The sequence below is a fragment of the Xyrauchen texanus genome, chromosome 2, assembly GCF_025860055.1.
Source record: "Xyrauchen texanus isolate HMW12.3.18 chromosome 2, RBS_HiC_50CHRs, whole genome shotgun sequence".
NCBI classification, from domain to species: Eukaryota; Metazoa; Chordata; class Actinopteri; order Cypriniformes; family Catostomidae; genus Xyrauchen; species Xyrauchen texanus.
In genome coordinates, this window is record NC_068277.1 from 52,123,125 (window position 1) to 52,142,365 (window position 19,241).

At 41.6% G+C, this 19,241-nt stretch overlaps 1 protein-coding gene across 1 annotated transcript in view; it reads right to left on the reverse strand.

Annotated features, from left to right (window-relative positions):
- Positions 1-19,241, reverse strand: part of LOC127658845 (stromal interaction molecule 2-like) — a 71,262-nt gene that overhangs the window by 10,849 nt on the left and 41,172 nt on the right. Inside the window, exons 3-8 of the mRNA XM_052148375.1 lie at positions 13,288-13,399; positions 8,436-8,547; positions 7,758-7,873; positions 7,465-7,642; positions 5,251-5,428; positions 3,848-4,009 (exon numbers count right to left, since the gene is read on the reverse strand). Of these exons, the coding sequence (XP_052004335.1) occupies positions 3,848-4,009; positions 5,251-5,428; positions 7,465-7,642; positions 7,758-7,873; positions 8,436-8,547; positions 13,288-13,399 (858 nt within the window). The remainder of the gene's footprint in view (positions 1-3,847; positions 4,010-5,250; positions 5,429-7,464; positions 7,643-7,757; positions 7,874-8,435; positions 8,548-13,287; positions 13,400-19,241) is intronic.

Genomic DNA, 19,241 nt, shown 5'->3' on the forward strand with positions numbered 1-19,241 from the left:
AAAAATATATCTTGGGATTATACTCCAAATAGAAGATTGATTGTGAAGGAAAGCGTTTAAGCCAATTAATTTTTAAGGTATTGTTAAGAGAATCAAAATCAATGAAATTTAAGCCACCTTTATTATAAGAATTCAAAATAACTGATTTTCTAATACTCAGATGGAATACTAATTCCCTTAGTATTTCCATTTCGATGCCTTACACAGAAACCTGTCAATCAGGGTCAAGGGTGGGATTATGCTATAGAGCGTGTTTGTCTTGGGAAGTGGCGTCACTCACAGTCGGCGGTCAAGAGGTGATGCCCTGAACAGGCGCCGGTTTATCAAATCAAATTACTTTATTGTCACACTACCATGTACACAAGTGCAACAGTAGGTGAAAGTCTTGTGTGCAGTTCGAGCAACATAGCAGTCATGACAGTGGCGAGACATATACCAATTACAGTAAACAACATACTTACACAACACAATTTACAAATCAAATGTACACATACTTACACAACACAATAATTATATACAATGTACAGTAAACAATACACACAATATACAATACAATAAGTAGGAGTATATGAAATATATATATATATATATATATATATATATATATATATATATATATATATATATATGAAGTAGTATATTGAGGAGAATATGTTGACAGTCCAGTGTGAGATTATAGATGAATAAAGTGCAGTGCTAATTATTGATCCTGATAGACTGTGAGTGATGTCACTTCCCAAGACAAACACGCCCCATAGCATAATCCCACCCTTGACCCTGATTGACAGGTTTCTGTGTAAGGCATCGGAAATGGAAATACTAAGGGAATTAGTATTCCATTTGAGTTTTGGCTGGCTACATACTGCGACGCTGAGAAAGTGAAAAAGCAGGCGTGGTAATTGAAATTGCTATTTAAATATGACAGGGCCAAAACTCGTAAGATATAGGAAACACAGTTGCAAAGCGGACTTTGCTTTTCCATTTGAAATCTGGCAGTCACTGTGCGTTAAGCTAAGCGAAAATGCAAACCGTAATCGCGATTTGCAATTGCGTTTGGATTATGTCACATTTTATGCGTCCACAAATTGAAAACGCAATTGCAAATACAATTTGCAATTCCTTTTGAATAATGTCCGGAATATCATTCCATAGAGCATCACAGTTTTAATAAAATCATTGATGAACATTTTTATACAGTACAAGATCATTCTTGCTTGTGAGATATTGCTTAAATATTATGTAATTATTATTATTATTATTATTATTATTTAATGCTACATTTAAAATTACACACAGTAGTAGTACATTTCCGTCGATTTCACCGGCTTTTATTTTGGCGGAAAGCTGAATGAAGCAAGAAGAGTTTGGTTGTTTCTGACGACCTCCAGTTCGCTATATGGCTTAAAAGAGCTTATTAAACTGCAAAAGGCTGTGATTGAATTATATAAATATATATAGTCTGCATGTGGTGCACACTTCAAGCTTAATATACACTCTGCTGTCTGTAAACTATTACAAACATCGGTTAATGAGTGGCCGGCATCACACATTCTCTTTTAAGCACGCAGCACATTCAGACTGTATTTCTATTGATTTAATTTACAGCCTTTTGTGGTTTAAACTTGACACTAGGACAGTGGTGTCCAAACTACGACCCGCAGACAGCTCTGATGAGGCCCGCGATAGATTTGGAAGTAGAACATAATTTGGTCTGCTATTAAGAAATTATATTAAATTTGTATTCTGAACACTGGGTGTTGCGATCACGTATAGCAACATTTCATAGCGCATGTGTCTCCACTAGTGCATACTCTTTTGTTGCCTCCAGCTTCACCCATTGGAAGAGTTTAGAAGATTGGAATCCTCCAGATTTACACGGATGAAGCGCTGCGCAAAAATAATAATGCGTTTGTTATAGTACTAGTAGAGGGTAAGATATTTTGCACATGTACTCGTTCACGATAAAAAGTGCTGAATGTCAATACCACGCATCATACAACTGAGCAGAACTGCCGTTGTGCAGCGTGAGCGGGCGCACAAAGATTATGGAGCGTGTACAGTAACGCACGAACCGAGCACACTCTCCTAGAATGTCTTCTGCAGCAGTAGGACGTTTATTCATTTTTGTGAATTGGTTTGTTTTGATGTTGCATTGAAACAGGAAAAATTATTCACAGATTTCTCAGTGCCATTTGTGAGTAATGACATAAGACAGCGCTCAAAACACTTGAGAATCTCTACTTGTACTGCGTACTCTCAGCTCATAGGAGCGCAATCATTTTTAACAAATTAAAATCGTATTTGTAACACAAGTGACAAAAAAACAGAAACCATGATTGAATTACTAATAATTAAAGAGTAATGCCTTGAATCACATCATAGAAGGAAAATGCAACATATTCAAATTATTGTTACGAGTCACACACAAAACTGCTTGTGTTTGCAGTGACACTGATTGGATGTCAAAAAATAAAAATGCAAGGTCAAAGGGCATTGAAAGTAACAAGTTCTTACCCAGTATAAAAGTTTATATATTACAGCATTTAGAAATTAACTGTTTCTTAAAGAGGCCAATAATTGCCCTTTGGATATAATTTTACTGGGGAATTTTTATGTTTATGAGCGCATTTTTTCGAAGCATATACAAATTTTGTTCAAAAATTTTGTTCTTTTATTCAAAATCCGAATTTATGTGATAGTGTGTAATGCTACTCTTAAAGTATACGTTTTAGAACTATATCAGATGGTACAATAAAAAAAATATATTAATAATAAAAATAAAAAAAACAGAAACCAGGGCATTATTTGAACTTTTATCCATATTTTGAACTTTAGGGCATTTTTGCCCTGAGCCTCCCTTAATTTCTGACCCTGCATCACTGTTCTATTACAAGCATTCTTGGTGAGAGAAATATAATTTATTAACACAAAATGTGATTAAAATGTGCATAATGTTAAGCATACAATATAAAGATGATGCAATAGTGGCATCTACCTTTTTTATTATTATTATTGCAACGGTGCTGCCTGCAACACCTTTTTGCATCTGGCCTCCACTAGGACATATCACAATTTAAATTAGATTAATTGAGCATTAATACATTAATCACAAATATGTCAAATTCCTTAACATTCCGCATTTTATAGTCAGTTTCGGTCCATTTTCCGCATTGTCCTAGACAATTTAGGTATTCTCACACAGCCACACTATTTACAAACAGCATAAAGTCTGGTCCACATTGCAGCTTATTCTGGCCACGAATGACCCACTTAGACGAGAAGAGACCACCTGACCGACATTGTAGTTTAGTGACAAGTTTATCTGATCTAGATAATTCCACAATAATAGACCCATGTGAGAAAAAATTATGAATGTAATATAATACAAAGTATATTACAAAGTATCTGTGACAGGGCGGAGGGCGGGCCAGGTCAATTCTACACACCCGGCCCCTTATCAGGCTAATCAAGCATCCGAGAGGGATAAAGGCCGACTGCGGAAGGTGGTGCGACAGAGAGAGAGAGAGAGCGTTTACTGGCAGCTGTCCATCATATGTGTGTGTTTGTGTGTTTTGGTTCAAGTTCCTTATTAAAGTATTATTTCGATTGTCAAGCCAGTTCTCACCTCCTCCTTTCCATTTATACAGTTACAGTATCATAATATATTTGTACATGAAATAATTTAAAAGGTGTAAATACAATAAGTCTGCTAGATTTACTCTTTAAAATTAAAATCTGAAATGTGTCTAAGTATGCGATAAGGGTCTATTGCCATAATTCAAAATCTGTTGTGAGGTAAATCAGACATTTCCTGCCCTGATAGGATGTGACATCATGAATAGCTCACCTCGTCCTTTGCGACCGAAAGCTGCAGCTCGGCGTGCTGTTTTTTGATGTTGTAGTACTGTACTTCCACTTCATGTGTGAGCTGTAGCCACATCTGCAAGGCTTCAGGCACTGACCACTCAGACTGCATCTCCTTCTCTGCTCTCTTTAGAGCCATTCGCACCTGGAAACACCACACATCAGATTCACACAGTAACACTCAATGACAAAATATATCAGCTTTACATGCAAGATATTTGGGATGCAACTGAAACAGCTACTTGAGGAATGTTGCCTCCATCTAATGGCATATGTACAAAAGAATAAGAATAAGAAGAAGTCATTGTTGTGAGGAAAGGCAGAAGAAATCCAATTCATTAATACATTATAAAGCTATTAATAAATACCTATTACTTGTCAATATTCATTAACTTATTACTTTTGGATTGATGGAAATTCCGACCACATAATCTACATACATTCAACACTAATTTCTTAAAGGGATAGTTCACCCAAGAGTTACAATTCTGCCATTTACTTACTTTCATGTTGTCTCAAACTCATATTTCTTTCTTTCTTCTGCAAAACACAAACAAAGATATTTGAATGGAGATATGATGTCTGTTTGTCTGTACTATGCAAGTGAATGGTGACCACAATTTCAGGTCTCAAAGAGCACATAAAGGCAGCATTAAAAGTAATCCATAAGACTCCAGTATCAATGTAGGGTGAGAACAGTCCAAAATATAGCTCTTTATTTCACCATAAATCTTGACATCTGCAGTTTCCATGGCCATCATGCTTTCAAGCTCGATACTTCATAACACCATATAGCACTGTGCGTATTCATCAAGCACTAGGAAGTATAATTGAGCTCGAACTCATAATCATGCCTAGAGACTGCAATGGCAAGATGTACAGTGAAAAGGGAGTAACAGTTTGGTCCGTTCCCACCCAAAACCAATTGGATCTCTTTAGAAGACATTGATTAAACCACTGGAGTCATATGGATTATTTTATGAAGCCTTTATGTGCTTTTTGGAGCTGGAAAATTTGGTCACCATTCACTTTCATTGTATGGACAAACAGACATCAAGTCTCCATTAAAATATCTTTGTGTTTTGTGGAAGAAAGAAAATCATAAGTGTTTGAGACAACATCAGGGTGAGTAAATGATGAGGGAATTATAATGTTTGGGTGAATCTTTCCTTTAAGCAGAATGTTAGCCTCAATACCCATAAAAAGGATGCAAAGAAAGTGAATAGTGGCTGAGGCTGCCATTCTGCCTAACAATTCCTTTTGTGTTCTGTGGAAGAGAGAAAGTCATACTGGTTTGGAACAACATGAGAGCGTCAGTAAATGAACTTTCGGGTGAAGACCAACTCACATCGATAAGACAAACAGTGTGATTAGAGAGGTTTCTACCTGCACTAGCTCCTCCTCTGCGTATTTCAGTCTGCTGAGTTCACATTCAGCCCCCTCTCGCAGCTCTCGCAGTCTGCTGGCTTCTTTCTTAGCTCCACTGATCTCATCACGCATCTTCTGCTCCAGGTTCTGCTTCTCCACTGCCACTGTCCGGTTCTCCTCCTGAGCCTTTTCCAACCTAATGAAAACAGAGTATTAACTTCTGAAAACTTTTGTGTCTGTATCCAAACTCAAACATTAAACAGCCAATAAAGCCATGGTGGGAATGTTGAACTTAAAAGGTACTTATATGAACGTTTAAAGGAATAGTTCAGCCAAATATTAAAATTCGGTCACCATTCTCTCACCCTCATGTCATTCCAAACCTGCATGACTTCCATGGAACACAAAAGGAGATTGAAAGCCTCAGTCACTATTCACATTCAGTAAATTATTTATTTTCTTTATTTATATACACTCACCTAGAACTTTATTAGGAACACCTGTACACCTACTTATTAATTTGATTATCTAATCAGCCAATCCTGTGGCAGCAATGCACTGCATAAAATCATGCAAATATGGGTCAGGAGCTTCAGTTAATGTTCACATCAACCATCACAATAGGGAAAATTGGTGGCATGATTGTTGGTGCCAGACAGGCTGGTTTGACTGGTATAACTGCTGATCTCCTTGGATTTTCATGCACAACAGACACTAGTCTCTAGAGTTTACTCAGAATGGTGCCAAAAACAAAAACATACAGTCAGCGGCAGTTCTGTGGACAGAAACACATTGTTGATGAAAAAGGTCAACGGAGAATGGCCAGACAGGTTTGAGCTGACAGAAAGGCTACAGTAACTCAGATAACCACTCTGTACATTTGTAGTGTGCAGAATAGCATCTAAGAATGCAAACACATCGAACCTTGAGGCGAATGGGCTACGACAGCAGAAGACCATATTGGGAACTATTTTTAGGACCATACTGTTCCTAATAAAGTTCTAGGTGAGTGTATATTATCCCCTTTTCTCCCCAATTTGGAATGCCCAATTCCCACTATTTAGTAGGTCCTCGTGGTGGTGCTGTTACTCACCTCAATCCGGGTGGCGGAGGACAAGTCTCAGTAGCCTCCACTTCTGAGACTGTCAATCCGCACATTTTACAACGTGGCTCGCTGTGCATGACACCGTGGAGACTCTGCACATGGAGGCTCATGCTACTCTCCGTGATCCACGCACAACTTACCACACGCCCCATTGAGAGCGACCACGATGAGGTTACCCCATGTGCCGCTACCTTCCCTAGTAACTGGGCCAATTTAGTTGCTTAGGAGACCTTTCTGGAGTCACTCAGCACACCCTGGATTCGATCTTGCGACTTCAGGGCTGGTAGTCGGCGTCAATACTCGCTGAGCTACCCAGGCCCCCACCCCCCCTCCCCACTTTTAATAAACCTTTTATTTATACAATGAATGTTGTATAGTGATTTGGTGACTGAGACTGAACATACTGTCTAACATCTCCTATTGTGTTCCACAGCAGGAAGAAAGACACACAGGTTTGAAACAACATGACAGTGAGTAAAGCATAACAGAATTGTAATTTCTGAATGGTTAACTCATCTCATTAGGTGAACTATCCCTTTAAAGACCCTGTGAAGTGGCTTGAAAAGTGACATTTTCTTTCCTGTGTTGACGTATTTCCAATTGAAACAGATAGTTGGGATGAAACATATTACAGAACTTATCCCTTTTTAAAATAGCCAAAAGACTTTAGTTTACATCAAAGCCATGAACCATGATTTGCTATTATTAGCTCAAGGCAGGTAGGATTTATAACTGTGGGAGAAGGGACATTCTCACTCTGGAGAGCTTTTTATTGGTCAATCATTCTGATACACTCATTAGTGCAAGATGACTCATCAATATTTTTTATCTGTTTCTCGGAAGATCAATACAATTAAATTTAAATGCAAAAAAATCTGCTAGAAGTGAATTTTGTAAACGTTTAGGACTTCACTAGCATATAGATGGCCTAAAAGCTAACACACATAGACTAAAAGCCACAAATCTCCAAACTTGATTTAATGGGGTCTTTAATAAGTCTTCTGATAACATTATCTTATACGATTAAGAATAATAAAACAGAATATTCAATGAATTTATTCAAACATGCAAAATTCCATCTTTCACTGTCTGCTATTTGCCCTCCCTCACACACTCTGTTTTCTCACCGGCTCTGTAGCTCTATCAGGCTCAGTTCAGCATTCTGCAGACTCTCCAGGTCTCTCATCATCTGAGAGACGTGAATTTTAGACGACTTGTTCTGTATGTATGCAAACCAGCAGCCCCCAACACCAATGATGATAGAGATCATCAAAACAAAGTCTTTCACCCAGTTATGGTGAGGACCTACAGGAACAAGAGAGAAAAGAGGGAACGTATTTTAGCTGGTTTCATTTAAGAATTGATTCAGCATAAACAATCAGTTTTCGATGAATATACAAGCTTACATGGACACACTTACGTTGTGGAGGCCCAAAAAGGACAGCATCTAACGCTTTTAGATTTAATTTCTGTTTATGTCGTTGGTCTAATATCTTTAGCTGCATTGAAATAAATGACGGTTCATTGGCTGCTATTCTGTAACAGAAAGAAAACACAATGGGTCAGAGGTCAAGAATGTCAGTTATGGTCATTTAAAATCAGTGTAGTTCCAGTTAAATGCCTAGAAAGGATAGTTTGTGATTCTTCAAACAAACATTACATTGGAAGTCAACAAACAACAAATCCTTATTCCTAACAAAGTACTAGGAATAAGGATTTATTTGGGGGGTCTATGGGAAAAGTTCAAGCATAAAGTACTCATTTTAAGCAGCAAGTACTATATGACTAAAGATCACGTGTGCTGCCACACATATACTGGGCATAGCTGCAGGTGAAAGGTGATCTGGTGCTGTGACATCATTTCATGAGTCATGGAGAAGTAGCAGTGAGGGGAAACTTAACACTCAAAACTCTAAACACTTCTTCACCCCACTCTCACTCTCACATGGCTGTGCACCAACATGTTCTCACCACTAGGAGGAGCACTGTTGCTAAAATGTTGCCTGTGATTAAATTTCACCAATGACCAGGGCTGTAACCGTTCAGCATTTTATTTATTTTGGTCATACTTTCACATAATAATCATGTGTGTTTTTACCGAGGTAGCGTGTTGCCGTCTACATTAAACTCTCTGAAGTTTCTTTCATACTGAGGAAGCTCCACTGACTCTTTCAGCCACTGTACTGCATCCTCCAGTGTCCAGTTATGCACTGAGAAAGACAGAGAAGACACATGAATAAAAACTGTTGTTGGTTGTTTATATTTGATCTGTTACTTTATATATTTCCCCCCCTATTTGAGTGAATTATCATCATAGAAATCATAACAAGCAAATTATACAGAAGCCTATATAAAGTAAAATATTTTCGTGAAATTAAATATATCTTCAAAAATCTCTCTCCTGCATGCATGCGCACACACTGCTTGGTCATGTTTGGGATAAACGTCATCAAATCCAGGCAGAATTATTTCATTTTAAACATGTTATCAATATTATTATTATTATTATTATTATTATTATTACAGATCTGCTTCTCGGTCAGAACCCAACAATATCAAATCTGTATCAATGAATCATAATTCATGAAAGAATTATAATAATAATCAGAACAAAATAGATTTTTCACACTGGAACAATCGAAAGGGACTTTGTTCCCATTTTCGCCAAACAATTGCGTTTTCGGTTTTGGTTTTCGTTCCTTGGAATGTTTTCAGCCCCTGAAAACATTAGATATATTGTTCAAAATGAAGACAAAAAAAATCTTGGACACTTTCAGGTTGTCAAGTTTTGTGAAACATGTCATAATAATAATAACAACAACAATATTTATTTTGCGATAGCGTGTTTCACAAACCCAAGGTTGCTTCACAATGCAAATGAATACAGCAAAAGAAAGCGCTATACCAAAAAATTAGCAACAAAGAGTTATTGCAACAAAACAGACCAAAAAAAAAAAAAAAAAAAGAGGTATAAATTGAGAATCAATAGATAATATGCTGAACTACACCAGTGGTTACTCTGCTAGAGCACCTGTGTGAACTTAAGGAGAACTGAATGACTTCTCTTAAATTACCATGGGACCATGGGTGGTTAAAAGTAATTGCAAAAAGAAAAGTGAAGATAGTTCTGTATCAAACTTGATTTGAAATTTTGTTATCTAATACAATGACATTCATACATTTTCAAGTGTGGCTTAAGTGTCCAAATTCTTATTGTGGCCACTGTATTCTATCTACTCACATCTAAACACATTGAAAGAACAGGGTGAACTTGCACAGGGAACTATGCAGGCGTCCACTCAATGCGATGGGACCAATTACATGTACTTATATTAGTTACAGACAGGGGTGAAAAGAGTACTGAAAAAATCATACTCAAGTAGAAGTACTGTTACTTCCCAAAACAATGTAGTGTAAGTAAATGTAGCTGTCCTAAAAACTACTCAAGTAAGAGTAAAAGAGTAGCTGAGTATTGAGTACAGAGTTGCAAAAACTTTGCCCCATTATAATGAACACTGTATGCCAACATTTTATAATACATCACTTATCTATGATAAACACTACATGAATCTCGTTCAAAAAAATAAAAGGGAGACATGATAACAGAAATTAAAAAATGTAAAGGTTATTTTCAATACACTGATCACCATTTTAAATCGTAATGTATGAAACAATTACATTAAAATCAGTTTATGTGTAGGGTCTAAATTTCCCTTAATGCCGACAGAGTGTTATTGTTGTGCATAAAACATGTTCAAAACAATGCAAGGAATGCGAAAAATGCTAAATAAGCAGGATCACTTGGAACATCATGTCCTGCACAATAGTTGAGGTAGAGCAGGCATGGGAAAAGTTGTTTGGTACAGGGGCTCCATCATGCTTAAAAAGGAATAATTCAACCAAAAATTAAAATTCTCTCATCATTATTCCCTCATGCCATCCTGGATGGGTATGACTTTCTTTCTTCTGCAGAACACAAATTAAGATTTTTAGAAGAATATCTCTGCTCTTTTGGTCCATACAATGAAAGTGAAACGGTGCTAAAAATATTGAAGCTCCACAAATCAGCATAAAAGTAGTCTAGTCCATGTGCTTCCAGTGATTTAATCCATGTCTTTAGAAGTGATATGATAGATGTGGTGAGAAACAGATCAATATTTAATTCCTTTTACTATTAATTCTCCTCTCTGATCAGTCAATCTCCACTTTAACTTTCACTTTCTTCATTGTGATTCACATTCTTCATACATATCGCCACCTACTTATCAAAAACTTAAATATTGATCTGTTTCTCTCACACACCTGTCATATCAATTCTGAAGTCATGGATTAAACCACTGGAGTTGTATGTATTACTTTTATGCTGCTTTTTGGAGCGTCACAATTTTGGCACTCCATAACTTACATAGAATGGACCTACAGAGCTGAAATATTCTTCTAAAAATCTTAATTTGTGTTCTGTAGAAAGAAAGTCATAGACAGATGACATGTGGGTGAGTAAATGATAAGAGAATTTTCATTTTTGTGTGAATTATTTAAGTTGGGGGGGGGGGGGGGCAGGTATTTTTAAGCCCAGAAATATTTGTGTTCTCATTGTAATGCATGATGCACAATTTTCTGAAGTTTGTGACGGGTGGAATGTTTTGCTCAAGTATTGCTCTGCTGCAAATGTTGATACTTTTCTATCTTTATAAAGGCTAAGCATAATTAAAAATTATTTTATCATCTCTACTTTCCTGGTCAATTATTATACAAATGAACACACACTACATCAGGGGTCAGTATTATTAAAAAACGAAAAAGTTTAAAAAATATTATTATTAATTATATTATTCTATTACATTAATATTTTTAAAGCTACTCAAGTTATTCAGCCAAAAGTATTGAGTGGTTTTCTCATTTCCTTTTGTTTGATTAATAGCCTTTATATGACATAGCCTCAATTCGGTTCCATGTACACTTCAAGTCCAACATTTTGATGCAAATATGCTTTTTGTCCCATTGCTTAAGTTCACTTTAGACATAAATTACTGTGTTAACATTAAATTCTCATCAAGACGGGAATTGGTGGAATTATAAAGTGTATTTGATCATTTAGGCGCGAACCAAATATTAGCCGCCTGTCAATCACGCAGCTAAAGACGTCAGGAAATAAAAAGTCAATCTTTTATATTTCATCTAGATCAACCAACCAGTGGTGCTCTTGCTATCGCAATTGATGTAATGAACACCCCTGTTCTAGATGTAGAACTTAGGCTAAATATAGAAAACTACTCAAAAGTTTGATTGAGGACATCTTTCTTTATCAGATAAACATCAATAATTTTTTTTTTATCGCCCAGCCCAATAACATTGCATTAATCTCTCACAGCAGCCCAATAATCTCAGTGATAGATAGTTAAATTACAGGCTACATTATAGACACACAAAATCTAGTAATTAGAAATATGAAATTTACCTCGATATGTTTCTTCAAAAGTATATAGGCAGGATTAATGCTGAAATCTGGCTTGAGCAAGTTAAACTCACATGACACGATCATGCAATTTGCCTTTTTCACTGTGAAAAGCCCTTTCAGGTGCGGCCGGTTATGTACAGTTGTAAACTATGCTTGAGGCATTCTCCACAGTATGTGCCAGATCTGCAGCTGCCGTTAAAGTTTTTTTACATGTGATTTGTTTTGACGGGAGTCACGAGACTCTCCCTGGCCAATCATGTTGATAGATAAAAATAAAATCAGGACAGCGTACACAGACGGTGGGAAAATAGTGCAGTAAAAGTACAGTTACAGTACTCAAGTAAAAGTATAAAATTTTTAAACTACTTAAAAGTATAATTCTTGGGGGAAAGTAGTTAATTACAGTAACGTGAGCATTTGTAATTCGTTACTTTACACACCTGGTTACAGACAATCCATTTCAAACCAATATTTACTGACTCAAACTGAAATGAAACCAGACCCAAATTGTGTAGATACCATACAGTAGTGTGAGCTGTTGACACACACTACTGTATATTAACTACACAATGGTGTAACTCCAGTGTCTTCTCAGGTTACTCAAGAGTTACTCAAAGCACATGATGCTGTGAGATTCCATCACTCCATATTAGTGGCTGAATGGTTAACACATTGTCTTAGTTTAGAGCCATGTGTGTACGTTTGGCTAATTCAATGACAACACTATTCATACAATCCATGACATCATACACTGTTTAGGACTACCCCACAAATGTATGACTGCAGAGATCAAGTACTGACCTACAAAAGTTGCTTGCAGCTTGTGTTGAAATAGACAGTAAGTAGTTATTTAGCATAATTTTAATCCGAACTGTGTTAAGGTACACCCAGGTTTCAAATTAACTTTGTGGGTTAATAGAGAAAATTATGTATTCTTAATTAAGTAATCTTCTTTTGTTTTTTGAGATTCGCATTCTTCATGCATATCGCCACTTACTGGGCAGGGAAGATAATTTATAAAAAAGGACTTAAATATTGATCTGTTTCTCACCCACACCTATCATATCACATCTGCACTTGAGTCTTATGGATTACTTTTATGCTGCCTTTATGTGCTTTTTGGATCTTCAATGTTCTGGTCACCATTGACTTGCATTGTATGGACCTAAAGAGCTGAAATATTCTTCTCAAAATCTGAGATGGCATGAAGGTGATTAAATGATGAGAGAATTTTCCTTTTTGGGGTGAACTATCCCTTTAAGCTGTTTTTCCTTGCATATGTGTGTCAAACAGCGCAGGCCACTGTGTCACTGGCAGAATTGTTTAAGAAGAACACACATGCTTGTTTTCCTCATATTTCAATTTTGGTGGCTTAATGTGAGGAATATTCCACTTATATGGAGTTTCTAAATAAGTTTTCACAGAGGTAAAAGTTGTTAGAAGACACACGTGCATTCAATGCAAGTTCATGAGAGCGTTTTTAGTACTTCACCTTCTGACATCTTCCATCCCTTCCACAGCTCTTCCACTGTGATGTGCTGGTCCTCTCTGTGAAGATTGCTGTGTTTATTGGTCTGCTGCTGCTTCATATCCTCTATAATAAACTGCAGATGAACACCAAGACAACATTAACACCCACACCGCAGGAAAATGATTTCTAATGAAGGAGTCCATGGCACATCACTGACATATCATGCCCAAGGGTTGATTATGTTATATTGTGCTTCAGAAACAGAGGTTTCAATATAGTCAAAAACATACTTTTAATACCATGCAAATATATTTCATGCAAAAAAGCAGAAGAGAAACCTCTTATCACTTTTACATTTTAGAGCTATTGCATCTCATGACATTTAGTCATTTAGCAAATGCTTTTATCAAAGAGTAGGTTTTTACTGCACAATAAAACTATTCGAATATGACAACCATTCTAGATAAGTGAGAAGCTCACTGTGGTAAAATCTGTGTAAACAGTGTAGCTATCTATGGTTCTTACCATTTGTATACAGAACATAAATGATGAAACAAACAGGTTTTGTTAAAATGGCCCTTGTGTTCAACATAATCTAATCTAACTAACGAGGGACAAGGCATCTTTTAAAAGACTTGTAGGCTTAATTAGCAACTCTCTCTCTCACACACAGACAGATACACACACTCGCACACACACTCAGGAATCTGCTGTGTCCTGAAAGTGGACACCAACTTTCAGTGGCTGTAAGAAGATGAAATTCTTGGTACTCTTCTCTGAACATGTCTTAAGCCCAGAAGCACCTGCCATGGCCAGAAACAATCCTGAAAGCACACACTATGTATACAGATATAAACAAATATATGCACATAATCCCATTTAAAATATCAAAGAGAGCCTGAGCAACAAATCTGTACAGAACAGGAGAACGCAGTGGCATTATTTCAATTCACAGGGCCCAGGACAGAAGTTGTTTGGGTGGGCCTCCTCCTTCATGCCCCATGAGTAGAATATATGATAAATGACAACCATGAAGGCAGACCTGGGAGAGTGATACAGGCAGTTTCACTCTCAGTATTGAGGTAGAAGGTGTGAACCAGAAGGATATAGTGAGAGTTTCCACCCACTCTATGCCAGTGGTGACGTTTTTAGGTAATTTGTGAGCAAACAATCTGTGTCAGAGGACGTATATGCCACATAGATCTGTGGTTCTCAACTGGTGGGTTGTGGCACAAAAATGGGTTGCGGTATTGTGAGAATCACCCAGTTCTCTTACGAGAGGTTCTCTCGTATTGCGTAAGCTAGCTTACGCTACGGGAAAGATTCATCTTTTCTGAGATATTGAAGCCAAAAAATTATCCGTAATTTTTGTATCCATTATCAGCGCAGTCGCGGCAGCTGCAGACCTTGGCGGGCTAGCTAGCGAGCTCATAGGTTGCTCTCGCGGCAACTGCTGCAGCCTATAGACGAGCTTGGGCGAACTTCGCATCCAATGAGAGGCGTCCGGCGCTCACTGCAACAAAGCCCGCCAAAATGGGCGTGACTAGAGTGCATATAAGCGTAGTTCGTAGGCTGGAACCCTGATTTTCATCTCTTCAGCGAAGCTCTTCGCATCTCTGAACTGGAAGCGGCGTCGCCGTTCGAGGGGCATCAAGCAAGCGTGGACAGCGCTCGAAGAAGCCGGCCGTCTTCGCCACCTTCAGCCGTCCTGCGAGCTACGCCATCCGGCGGCGTATCCTTTTAAAGCAAGCTAGTTCTTATGAACTTCACAAAAAGTACTGGCGTCTTTTTAAAGATGCCTCGCTCCACTTGTGCCTCATGCGCGCCCCTCTCAGCACCGGAGACCGCCCGTCATCTGCGCTCTCTGCCTGGGACTGGGGCATGCAGAGCTCGCCCTCGCTGAAGGCGGATCGCGATCTCTGCGAGGAGCTTCGATGTCGACCCTGCGGGCTCGACTCGGCGCTCAGGACCGAGCCGCCGCGCGCCTTCCATTCAGCAGCGCAGTAAAAGCGCCGCTCTCAAAGGCTGCGGAACCAGTGGTAGAAGCGATTGCCTCGCCGGAGCCCCTCCCTCGAGCATCGCCTTCACCCTCCCGCCCACTCGGGACGCGCAGTTGCCGCCGGCGGCTGCTCTGCTGCCATCTCGGATGAAGAAGCGGAGGATAAGGGCTGTTCCATCATGGCTCGGACAGCGAGGAGTGGTCAGGCTCACGCGCCTCCTCCTCGGCCCAGGAATCCAGCAGGACCAGCGCCGGGTCGAGGGGAACTAGCGCGCCTCCTCACACAGGCCATCGACCGCCTCGGGCTCGAGTGGTCACCGCCCCTGAACAGGCTCCCAACAGACTCCACGCCGCACTTTTGCCCGCCCTCCGCGAGATGGCGGTCTAAGCTGGTGCTCCCGTCTAAGGCCTGCAGAACTACTTCCGCCTGTGTTGGCGGCGCCTATACCGCCGCCGGCCAAGCGCATCTGCTCTGCATTCCATGGCCGTCTTACAGACAGAGGCTGTTTCAGATCTGACTAGCCGACTTGGGAGAAGCTGAGCGCACTACGGCGCGCTCTCTCTGTCCGGTCTCTTCGGTTCCGCGGTGAGTGGCATTGTTGACCGTTTCTCGAAGCCCAAGCCATGAATCTCTTTCTGCCTCGTCGCTTAGCTCCTCTGCAGGCCGCCCGTGACCAGCCTCCTGCACGAGCCTCTTCACAGCGCCCAGCTCAACAAGCCAGACTTCTCAGCGTCGACAGGGCGGCCGCCCTCGATCAGCTGCCAGACAGCCGCCCCTGCGGGCCTCGGCCTAAGATTGTACTGAAACCTGAGCAACCGAAGTCCTCCTAGCGTTGTTGAGAAAACGACGGCTCAGTCCCGCCACGGCCGGACCACCGTCAAAGCTTCGCCCCCTGTCGGTCCCCTTCGCTCAGGCTACTGCAGTGGTGGATTCAGCAGCCAACAAGCCGGTGATACTACCCGTTTGCCTGCACTCAAACGCCATTTTCACGGCGACCCAAAGAAATCTTGTAAAGAGTAAACATGCCTTATGTGTAGAAAATGTGCCCATAATCCAGTGCTCACCCCTACACACAAGCATTACACATCCCGTGTCCCTATCAGAGCACACTCACATAAGCGGTTCACGACCAGCTCGAGTGTTAGAGTTAATAAACGCCCACGAGCCCATGCGCGCGCCCTCCTCTGCCCGCTCTGTCACCACGGCCAGCTGTATGTAAGTCCAGTACGCCCCTGTCGGTCCCCTTCGCTCAGGCTACTGCAGTGGTGGATTCAGCAGCCAACAAGCGGTGATATTACCGGCTTGCCTGCACTCAAGCGCCGTTTCCATGGCGGCCCAAAATAAAGCCTTATGTGTAGAAAATGTGCCCACGATTCAGTGTTCACCCCTACACACAAGCATTACACGTCCCGTGTCCCTATCAGAACACACTCACATAAAGCGGTTACGACCGGCTCGAGTGTTAGGGTTAATAACGCACCCACGAATCCGTGCGGCGCCCATTCTCTGGCCGCTCTGTCACACGACCAGCCTTATGTGTAGAAAATGTGCCCACGATCTAGTGTTCACCTCTACACACAAGCATTACACGTTCCGTGTCCCCATCAGAGCACACTCAAAAGCGGTTACTGAACCACTCGAGTGTTAGAGTCAATAAATGCGCTCACGAATACGTCGCGCGCCCATTCTCTGCCCGCTCTGTCACACGGCCAGCAAACACTTCTCTGTATGTAAGTCCCGTGCCCGTGGCTATGCTTGCGCATCACTTAACAGGCGTGACTCTTTCCCCATTCACCTCAATCGGAAGTCACTCACAGAACAGCCTGTCCATGCTGTCTGCGAGCAGTTCAGCATAAGCACAGTAAGCGCGCTCACACATTCTGTTCAGCTGGCTGTGTGCGGCAATCAGAGCGATTTGGCCATTCACCCTCTAACATTACGCTTCAAAGTGTGGGAAGATATTCCAGGGATATCCGAATGGGTGTTAAGCACAATAAAACAGGGCTATTTGCTACAGTTCGATCGCCGTCCTCCTTGCTTCAGAGCGTGCTCGAAACTACTTTGAACACGGAAGCTTAGCGTGCATGCTTCGTTCAGAAATAACAAACCTTCTGTGCAAAAGGGCCATAGAGAGAGTGCCGCCTCCCTGAGTGAGTCGGGGTTTTACAGCCGTTATTTTCTTGTCCCCAAGAAAGACGGCGGCCTCAGACCAATATTAGATCTCAGGGTTTTGAACAAAGCGCTTGCAAAAGACCGTTCAAAATGCTTACAACCAGCAAACTCCTCGCGCATAATGCGCCAGGGGACTGGTTTATTTCTCTCGATCTGAAAAATGCATACTTTCAGATTCAGATAAATCCCGTCACAGGCCATTCTTGAGATTCACCTTCGACAGCCAGGTTTATCAATACACCGTCCTTCCGTTCGGCCTGTCCTTAGCACCCGTACTTTCACGAAGTGCATGGGCGCTGGCGCTCGCACCCCTCGTGAGTCAGGATTTGCGAATTCTGAACTATTTGGACGATTGGCTGATTTTGGCACAATCACATACGGAGCTTCTGTCTCACAGGACAGTTCTCCTCAGTCATCTGAACAGTTTGGGCCTTGCAGTCAATTGGACCAAGAGCTCACTACAGCCCAGTCAGGCAATTTCCTTCCTTGGAATAGAACTAGACTCAGTGGCAATGGCGGCTCGCTTATCTACACAGCGCTGGCGCCGTGTGCAGCGACTAGCCGCATCATTTCAGATGAACAGCCTCACACCTCTGAAGAAATTTCAGAGAGTGCTAGGCTACATGGCCTCAGCCGCAGCAGTACTTCAGCTGGGTTTACTGCACATCGCCCGCTTCAGCATTGGCTAAACACCCGGCGTCTCGCCGGGCTTGGGCCACAGGCGCCAGCCCATCAAGGTGACTCAGACCTGTATTTCAGCTCTGCAGCCCTGGACAGTGGCGAATGGTATCAGCGGGGAGTGACAATGGGAGCTGTATCTCGCCGAAAAGTCATCTCGACAGGCAGCGTCCAACACGGGTTGGAGCGCGGTCTCGCGAGAGCTCTCCGGTTTTAGGCCTATGGTCAGTTCAGGAAAAGCTCCTTCACATAAATTGTCTGGAAATGATAGCGGTCGATGCGCGCTGCGTCGCTTTCTCCCAGTCATTCAGGGTCACCGCGTCCTGGTCCGTTCGGACAACAGATCTGTGGTATCCTACCTAAACCGTCAGGGCGGTGTCAGATCCAGGAACCTCTTCCATCTGGCCGAACGCATACTGAGTTGGTCCCAGTGCCACCTGTGCTTCGCTGAGGGCGGCGCGCGTGCCAGGCCACCTGAGCGGCGGCCGGACAGACTGTCCAGAGACAATATTCCCCCAGGGAATGGTCCCTGCACGCTCAAACAGTCCAGGCGTTATGGCACCTATTCGGCAGAGCGGAGATAGACCTCTTTGCGTCCAAAGAGAACTCTCACTGCCCAATATTTTTCTCAGCGAGGGCAGCTGGCCCAGGACTGGCCCAGGCGCCCGCTTACGCCTTCCCTCCCATCTCGCTATTGCCACAGGTAATGCAGAGGATCAGGAAGCAGCGTCACTCGGTGCTCCTCATAGCCCGCGTTGGGAGAATCAGACATGGTTCCGGAGCTTACGCAGCTGTCACTGACAGCGCCGTGGCCCATCCCAGTGAGAGCAGATTTCCTCTCTCAAGCTCGCGGCACAATTTGGCATCCCCACCCAGAGCTGGAGCTGCATGCGTGGGTGATCAGCGACTACCCATCGCTCTGCCAGAAGGAGTAATAAACACCATCATACACGCTAGAGCCCCTTCCACGAGAAGACTCTATCGTCAAAATGGTCTGTGTTCTCAAAATGGTGCACCGACCGAGACCTGGACCCGTGGACATGTGGGGTGTCAGTCAGCTGCTCGTATTTCTACAAGAGCTGCTGGATAAGGGCAGATCCCCATCCACGCTCAAAGTGTATGTGG